Source organism: Mytilus galloprovincialis, chromosome 4 (assembly GCF_965363235.1).
Source record: "Mytilus galloprovincialis chromosome 4, xbMytGall1.hap1.1, whole genome shotgun sequence".
Classification (NCBI taxonomy): Eukaryota; Metazoa; Mollusca; class Bivalvia; order Mytilida; family Mytilidae; genus Mytilus; species Mytilus galloprovincialis.
In genome coordinates, this window is record NC_134841.1 from 71197625 (window position 1) to 71207389 (window position 9765).

At 33.0% G+C, this 9765-nt stretch overlaps 1 protein-coding gene across 1 annotated transcript; it reads right to left on the minus strand.

Annotated features, from left to right (window-relative positions):
• Nucleotides 1-3374: 3374 nt before the first annotated feature.
• On the minus strand, nt 3375-8782 carry LOC143073747 (uncharacterized). Its single transcript, XM_076249504.1, has 4 exons — nt 8708-8782; nt 6126-6248; nt 4282-4764; nt 3375-3425 (listed from the first exon to the last, which is right to left on the minus strand). The coding sequence occupies exons 1-4, from the start codon at nt 8768-8770 to the stop codon at nt 3375-3377; spliced, it is 720 nt and encodes a 239-aa protein (XP_076105619.1). The 5' UTR covers nt 8771-8782.
• Nucleotides 8783-9765: the final 983 nt, after the last annotated feature.

Here is a 9765-nt window from a genome sequence, read left to right on the forward strand (position 1 = left end):
TGTGTTTATCGCACTACAGTTGCACGATTGTGGTAAGACACTCTCACGACAGCAAAAAGACAGTGACACGACAAAAAAAAACGTAGAGCAAAAGCGGTCCATGTCCCATTTTCGTCCAACGACATACGACAGCGCCACGATGCTCAAAATATCGTGCGACTGTCGTACGACGATCACAGATGACCCGCGATTTGATCAACTTTCTTGTTGTGGCGCTGCATAGGTGTGTTTTAGGTTCGTTGTGACCAGGGCTTTAGCAATGATAGACAAATAAAAAATGTGTATATTATATGCTATCACCAGCTAGATTGTCCAGTATTTCGAACGACAACAGGCACAACATTGTAATGTCTTGATTAATATTCATATTTTCCACTTTTTAGACACTTTCTTTTATTGAAAGAAAGTAATCATGGTGTTTAGTTGCTGTATGACCAATTATTATATTTGCATAAATCAGACTTCTCCTCACATTTGTAGCATTTAGTCATTTTCGGTTAACATTTCTTAAACAATAAAATTAATAATACAAGATACAAGACAAATAGATAATGAAATATCTAAGATGTATACTCTTTTAAGAACAGACATACAACTCATCTTATACAATATATGTATGTACGTCTAAATTTGAATTGTCTATGCTTATGTTCCGGACCATATGTTGAGTATTAGGACCATACGCGTATGGTCACGACCATATGCGTATACTCATATGATCAAACTGTACCCGTATGGTCGGATCGTATGATAGATATAGGAAGATGTGGTATGAGTGCCAATGAGACAACTCTCCATCCAAATAACAATTTATAAAAGTAAACAGTTATAGGTCAAGATACGGCATTCAACACGGGGCCTTGGCTCACACCAAAAAAACAGGCTATAAAGGGCCCCCAAAATAACTAGTGAAAACCAGCCAAACGAGAAAACTAACGGTTTAGGGGTGGGGTGGGGTAGAAAAAAAAAGGAAAATTTTGAACGAAAGATATATTTATGTTACTTGGCAAAAAAAAGTAACTAAGTGGCAAAAAATATATTGTTTTGGTGAAAGAGGTGGCGAAAAAAATAATTGTCCAAGGGGAAACTCAATTTGGGACCATATAGGCATACATTAGAAACGATTCAATAATACAATAAACTTATAACAATGACGGTTACATGAAAAGTATCAATTTTATAGGTCAAAGGCTACCCAAAACAGCCCAAGTCACAAGTTGAAACCCATTGTCTTTCAATTAATTGTCTTAATCTGGGTGTATCTGTTTTCTGTCCGTCTCTAGTATCAGTTATTAGACTCTTTATCATATCGACTTTTTTTTGTCAGTAGGTAAAACAATTGAACTCTTGTTTAACAGTTCATTAAGACATTTTTGGAAGTTATCTTCTAAGTCGACATTTTGCTTTTCAGTTATAGTTATCCCATTAGGTACAAATACTTCTCTAATTCTTCGTCAATTTATCCCTTTCTGCACACATTGTATAAAAAAATTTAATCAACGTGTGCACGTGGTTCGTTTGATCTCAGTTCTTCATTGGTTAAAATCCGATTGTGACGTTAACTTTTCTTGTTTTCCTCTGAATTTCCTATCGTGACGTCACATAGAAAGAACACATCTTTTTGCAGATCAATCGCAAAGAAGGAATCAGTTTGCCTGCGTATTGACTGAGAATCATTAGAGAAACAGATTCTACCACCAAATCTCGTGTAATACGATATTTATCCACTCTCGATGATTTTAAATATTTAAAACGCTCGGCGAGCCTCGCGTTTTAAATTTGAAAATTTAACTGTCTCGAGTGGATAAATATCGTATCACACTCGATGCAGTGGTAGAGTCTATATTTATATGGTCCGGAACACTCACATTAGATTATTGACATCACGGATATATACTGTACATGCAATTTATAAGATGTGAGAAAAACTATATATACAAATGAACGATACTTGTTTCGTGATAAAATGCAAGTGTTGATACACCATGTGCCTTGAAAGTACTTAATTTGAGTCTTTATTTTATAGTTTTTAAACGTAAACACAAAAGACGTTACGCACGGTATTCGGTCTATGTTTCATTTGACCATTTCTTTATGCATAAGAAGGATAAAAACAAATCAATTCTGCGTAATATCAAATAATTTCTGGTCTTGATTCATCGTTTTAATCAAACTTAATTAAAACCTGATTTTAATAAATTAAATGTTATGTATTTTTACATAATTGAGCAATGGTTTCGTATTCATTTTGCCAGTTTTGCCGTGTAAGACGTAACAACAATAACTCACCATCCAAATATAAGCGAAGAAAAAAAAAAACTACTGAACGGATTTCGATGAAATTTGTACAGTCGGGATAAAATAAATGAATTATATATGTTTTTTAGACAAGTAACATATACAGCAAATGATGATCTGAAAGCTATATATATATTGTGCATACATAAACTCTTAAGAACAGTTTTTTAATCCGGTTAATGTGCTAATTGGATATGACAATCATTTCTCTCGGATAAATACTGTCTATTATCACTTTTTATGACTTATAATATTAATTCGCTTCTTGTGTAACTTATCGTCTGCTTATAATATATACATTTGCACTTAAAGTCTGCAATTTCTGAAAAGTAGTTCCTGTCCGTATCTTATAAATAAGCAAAGCCATGTCTTTTACAAGAATGATATGAATAAAGGTAAATTATATGTACATTGTGACAGGAAACTAACAATTCGAAAATTTGAAATTCGAAATACATCTAAAGGGCAATATATAATCAATAGACAGGTGTCTTAATAATGTGTCATTCTTTAAATGGTCCCAATTATATAACCGTTGCAAATAAACTAAACAGAATATCATACATGTCTCTACGATACCCAATCTCTAAAATATTTAACATTAAACAACCATTAACGAACTTTGGACTTGAGACAAATACTTGTTTTACATTTTTGAGAAATATCTATCTGTACTATATATTTATAAACAGAAGAAAATAAAATATATCAAATGCTAACATGGCTAAAAAAAATGGTGAAATGAAAATTACCGAAAGAAACCATGGTAACGATCTAAGAAATGTTGTACAAGAAAGCATCGCCTGTATAACATGTCACTAATAAATTATTTTGGTTTTGAATATTAACACAGTAGGGATCAAATAGTCCATCTCTAGCATCCAGAATTCTTCTTGCTTGTTTGCCATCTGATGAAATTAATACAACAGAACTATGTCCAAAACAAGAAACATAAACGTTATTGTATCGATCAACGGTAACACCAAGAGGTGGTTTAACCTTCGAAGGGTCAAAGTATTGCCATTCATTGTCTCCATTCATGTTGAAACATGTTACTGTATTGTTGGAACGATGCGTTACAAATAATTTGTTGGTAGATGTTGTGACGTAAGTCTCAGGATGTATTGCTACATTTGAAATTAAGGGAGATACGGTATTGGTACGTAAATCTACTGTCTTTATCTCGTTTGAACGAAGACAACATACCAATGTATTCCCTCTTCGTGTTATCCCACCACAAAAGTTACCGCGTATACATTCTGTGATTGTTCCAGAATTTATATCAACATCATGAATTACATTCTTCTCCCATGTAGAAATTGCAACCGTACTATCGTCCAGGGACGTAACATCATACGGCCTCACACGCAGGAGTTGCATTTCATTTTTTAAAATACCTATACTATCCATTATCAACAGTCGATGAGCCTGACCGTAATCCACATAAACCATATCACCATTCGGGCAAAAGGTTTGTCCTGTGATACCTGATTTATTTGGAACTTTCAATCTGATCCTCGTCAGTTGCAAGTCTTCAAAAGTTTTATTAGATATACTTCTATGGAACCACATCTGTGCCTGTTTATCTTTTTCAGTTTTCAGAACAACAGAAGGTGTGCTAACATGTGCTGAAATCGATCCAAACGAACGTATGTCTGCAATGTTCATAATATTGTCACTGATTTTGCATATCAAGTTCAAAGACTTTAAACTTTTGCTGTCATTCTTGATGGACTGAAGGTACCTTTCCTCCGACACAGCACGTTCTTCTATTTTCTTAATAGTTAGAAATGTCTGAAGGTTCGATGCATGGTTTTTCATGGCAACTATATTGTTTTGAAGATCTTTAACAATTGTTCTTTTTTTAGAAAGCTTATTCAATAAGGTCTCAAACTCTTTTTGGATATTTTGCTCCTCGGAAAGCAAGTCGCTATTAATTTGTTGTTCAAGCTCGTCTAAATGGGTATTTAATGTATTTCTTACTTGTTTGATCTTGTAATGAAATTCCTGTTGTTGTTCCTTGAATTTCGCAAGATTTCCTTTTCGATTAATGATGACATTTTTAATGTTTGTTGCTATTTCTTGCAATGATTTTTCAAGATTCTCAATCAGCACCGATGTTTTCGATGTTTTAACGATTTCGTCCAAATCTAATAAACCTAAACATGATAGATGTTCTGTTGCAATGCAGCTTGGACAGCATAATTTCTCATGGTGTGAACAATAGTTTTGGAATTTTTTCTCATGTTCCTCACAATGGTGGCCTATAGATGATATGTCGGTTGGTATTTTTTGGAAGTCTTCTATGGGAATTATTCCATGTTTTCGTGAAGCCTTTGATATGCTATGGTGCTTTTCACAATCGTTACATAGACCTTCATCACATTCAGTGCACCAGTGATCTGCACATTTAGTCATTTGTTGGACATCACAGATACCACATAAAATATTTGTTGGTGCAGCCGTCTGAAATAAAATAAGAAAATGTTTACTTATTTGGATGTACCATAACATGTGAACATGTATTCTTAAAGATTTCAAAGTGCACACACAAATTAAAAGAATGTCTGAAATACTAATTGGATGCACTAATTTCTAAGATAATATCATTCTAATTGCATGAAATTTTGAGATTACATTAATTTCTTTGTTTATAAATAGTTATTTCATGTAAACTACTAAAATAAATTCGAGACTTCGTGTTATCGCTATTTTACGAAATTTTCTTTAGATCTAGCTGACTGATAATTTCTTTTCTCAACGGAGTCGAGTGATATGAAAAATCATCGCTAGAAACTAATGGGGCACGTGGCGTTGCTAATGAAATTGACACGAGGTTGACAACGTTGTCATAGGTAAAATAGCGAGAAACAGATTACCATTGGTCATATCAACTAAATTGCTTTTCTCACTTTCGCCATACCGAAATTTATTGACTGCTAGTATATATATAGTATACGAAAAAGAGATTGAAAATGAAAAAATGCACATTTAGATATACATAAAAGACGAAAATATTGTTGGCATTGGAAATGAGAATTTGAAAAATGATGTTTTCTAGAAGAATTGAAAATATGTAGTAACATACAATTACTATGATATTAAAAAAGAAAGACATCTAATTTTAAAATTGATAGTAGCCGAGTTTGGTTCATATTGGCCGTGCACTTTTAGAGATAGTTTTTTTTGTAAAAATCAACGGACGGACGACGAAGACGAATAAGTAATGAGAATAGATGGCCTTACCATAGGGGTCTAGGAAGCAAAACAAAGGTTATAAACTGGATAGAATGGTTATAAACAATTATTCATTTCCCAAGTTTCAATGTATTACACGTACATTGGTAACTCCTTCATTACCTTTTGAGCTTTCGGTTTTGGTAAAGAAGGTCTACTAGATGTTAAAACGGAAACAGATGGATTCGGTCTCATAAATGTGGTTCTACTTGGAAGTGGAGGAGGTGGAATTTCATCTTCTGCAGTCACATCACAGCGTTGTGTTTTTAGCCATGTCGGCCGTGTTTGTTGACAGATAGGAACATCGGATTAATTTTCAAATCTTAATAGTTGATTGTTGGCAAGTTTGATTTCAATTGCCCGGATACTTTTAGAGGAGACGTTTTTGTATTAAATAATTGAGGACAATAAGGACGAATAACGAATGACTAGTGGTTATATAGCTCAACTAACCCTCTGGGTTCGGAGAGTTAAAACAAAACAGGAAAACGGATACAAATGTAACTGATTGTTTACCATAACTTAGACAGACAGTATACCTTTTCATTTACTCAAGTTTCAATTTATTACATTGGTTACTCCGTCATTACCTTTTCAGCTTTCGGTTTTGGTAAAGAAGGTCTGCTAGATGTTGAAACAGAAACAGATGGATTCGGTCTCCCAGATGTGGTTTTACTTGGAAGTGGAGGAGGTGGAATTTCATCTTCTGGTGGCTACAAATGCAAATTTATTAACGATACATTAAATCTGCAATAATAATCGGCTAACAAAAAAGCTTGTAGAGGTCAGAAACATGAAAATTGTGTTTCACTCGTTCCGCTGGCTGATAAATTTTAGAATCAGGGTCAAAATATGCTACCTACTACAGGACGCTAACTAAGATATATTTAGCTACAACTAGTTGGTTGGATACTACGAAAATCAAGTATATTCAGAAACGACATTTCTAAGAAGGTTTTATGAAGTCTCATCATAAAATACGGTTAGATGGTATTTACAATCTTCTGACCATCGGAAGACAGACACCCATACACAGAATATAGACTAATGAACTCAAACAAATTTGAGCAATACACTATACTGTTGAATAATAATCCCCTCAAAAAAAATATTTGAGGAAATTTTCCTTTTTAATTTCGGAAATCTGAAATGAGAAAAATTGTACCCCCTCCACAAAGTCTTATTTAATATTCAACTCCCCCTTTCTCTTATTCCAAAATTAATCTCAGTTCAAATTTTAATGGAGTTTTTAACAATAACTTCTCATTTAAATACTTCATAGAATATTAGAATATGAAATGACATACAGCCATGTTAAAATTAATATTAATTTATAGCAACTTCTAAAATTAGTTTACAGCTTATCATTTCAGGACAATCATCATGTCTTATACATAATTTAAAGCAGTGTAAGGGAGGTAATCAAAAATATAGCAGTATTCTTTAAATTTGAATTGGATTACCTCCCTTACACTGCTTTTAAATTGTCTAAATTGTCCTTTAACGAGATTAACTCTTGTTTTTCCTCTTTTTTTGTCCCTAGTTGCTAAATGATTTGAGTCATAACCTCCGTTACCATCCCTTTGTAGTATGAAAACTTGTGGTTTAATTTCAGAGAGATTTATACATTTAAAAACAAGTTTTTGACGGTAAACTAAAAACATGTTTATTTGGGCTCCTTTTTTGGCCCTTAATTCCTAAATCTTTGGGACCATAACCCCCAAAATCACATGAATCAATCCTTCCTTTCGTGGTAATACACATTGTGTTAAAATTTAATAGATTTCTATTTTCTTATACTTAAGTAATTATCCGGAAACCATCTGTCTTCGGACGACGCTGACGACGACGACGTGATACTAATATACAACCACTTTTTAAAAATGTTTTGTGGTCGTATAATAAAATGGGTGTTACATCATCAAACGAAGAACTGTGACATGAGCGCCTGATACGCCCGTCGCTTTTTCAAAGAATAAAGTTTCATAACTCCGTTATGGCATATCTCAAATTTATATAAACCAAAATAAAAGAAGGTTATTTTCATAGATCTAAAACCTATAAACGGCCTAAGGGAGCGTAAGTCTATAGAGATAAACAATTTACCAGTCTCATGAAAACTGCTAAAAATATTTTTCAGTTATTGTTCGAAAACTGAAAAAACTGAATTATAACCCCATAACTCCGAAAGGTAAACACCAAAAATGTATAAAATCGAAAAGGAGCTGACTTCAATATTTATTCAAAATCTGGTGACTATGTTGAACTTATCTCTCCCCGTCGAATTTTGATTACAAGATACAAAAGATACAGTTAAGTCTGCCTCATATCTTGACTTTCATCTTGAAATTGACAATGAGGGTCAGCTTATTGATACGATATTCCAAGGCTTGAATTTCCAATCATGATTTCCCTGATAGAGGTTGCTGCTCACATGGAATATCAATTTCACAGATGATAGCGGATATGTTCCTTATGTCGTAACTACAATCCCGTTTACTTTTCACGAATATGACCTATCAAATTAGACTGATTACCGGTTTTTACTTACACGTCGGGTGCCACATGTGGAGCAGGAACTGCGTACCCTTTCGGAACACCTGAGATCACCACAAGTGTTTGTTGGGGTTTGCCTTCATTTTTCTATGTTGTGCTTTTTGTACTATTGTCTTGTTGTTTTTATCTATTTTACTTACTATGTACAACTCAATTATATAAAGTCTTAAACCAATAAATAACCAATCTTTTCTTCTTACTAAATCGCAGTAAATTAATGTGTTATGAAAAATTGCATTCTCATAGGGTGTAATATATATTCATCGTATAGTTAAAATGAAAATGGATGCCTACAAATCAGCATAATCAATTCGGACAGGACAGGACAACGAAACAACAGTCAAAGTTCTTGTAATATAATAACACTGCTTTAATAGCTTGGGTATAATGAAACCGATAATACATATTCTAAAAAAATATTAGAAATCAAATAAGGAACGCATGTGTAATCATACTTGAATTGTTTATTAATGAAACTCTTCGTTGTTTTTCAAGATTTCAATAGTCTGAATATATCGATTCTATATATAAATAGACATTCTTATCAGATAACTGTCTAATTTAAAATAAATGTGTAACGACTATTCATTTGCTTCTCAATAATACTGTGACTTACAGGTGGTGCTCTCCTTCGTGGAGCCTTTCGCTCTGGTAGAGGTAACTTTCGTCTAGTTGCCATTTAAATCGACCTGTAAAGGGAACATAGAAGTATTACGATTTTCCGGTTTAAGGTTGGCCTTTTGTGTACAGGTGAAGGAATTTAAATAGGCGCGATGTGATTTGATGTAAGAGCATACTGTATATAGGTATATGTTGTTTTTTTTTTAATTTAAAGTCATATTCAAATTAAAAAACATGATGCTTATGTTAAATGGATAGTTTTCATTATAAAACTTATGAAAATATACTTTTTTTCTGAAGAAAGTTCTTCAATTTGTCATATTTAGAAGAAGTTAACTTTTTTTAATTGCTTGCTTCCAATTCGCAATACGCATGCTTATGTCATTGAAATAAACTATTATCTGACTGTACATATAATACACGTGTTCACTATCCATGCTTCTTGGTTGATTGATTACTATAAGATGACAATCGGTTAACTACGACTTCAAAACACGACATTTAAGTATCTGCCATATTTTCACAGACAGAGAGAAAAAATATTGACAATTATACCGTATGTTTGCGTAAAAATGATAAAATCGTGCACAAAAGACTAAGTTTATGATATATACATTTTAATTGTTTTTCATTGTCATTTCGGGACCTTTTCTGACTATACGGTAAGGGCTTTGTTCATTGTTGAAGGCCGTACGGTGACCTATAGCTGTTAATTTCTGTGCCATTTTGGTGTCTTGTGGAGAGTTGTCTCATTGACAATCATACCACATCTTCTTTTTAATATTAATTCAAGAATTTGATAAACATTATTTTTCACAAGTCACTCGTTTGATATGACTTTAACTGTAGTGTGTTTATTAACTGAGCCTATATAATAGTCTCAGATACTAACAGTATAAATTTTGATAAGCCTTTTTTTTTAAAGATTTAATCTATTTATTAGCATCGATGAAAAATGACATGTATACTTTAAACAACCTCCGTTCGAAGATGGTCATGATACCAATTTCACTTCAATTTCTAAACCGGAATAACAAAGGTTGAAGAATAGCA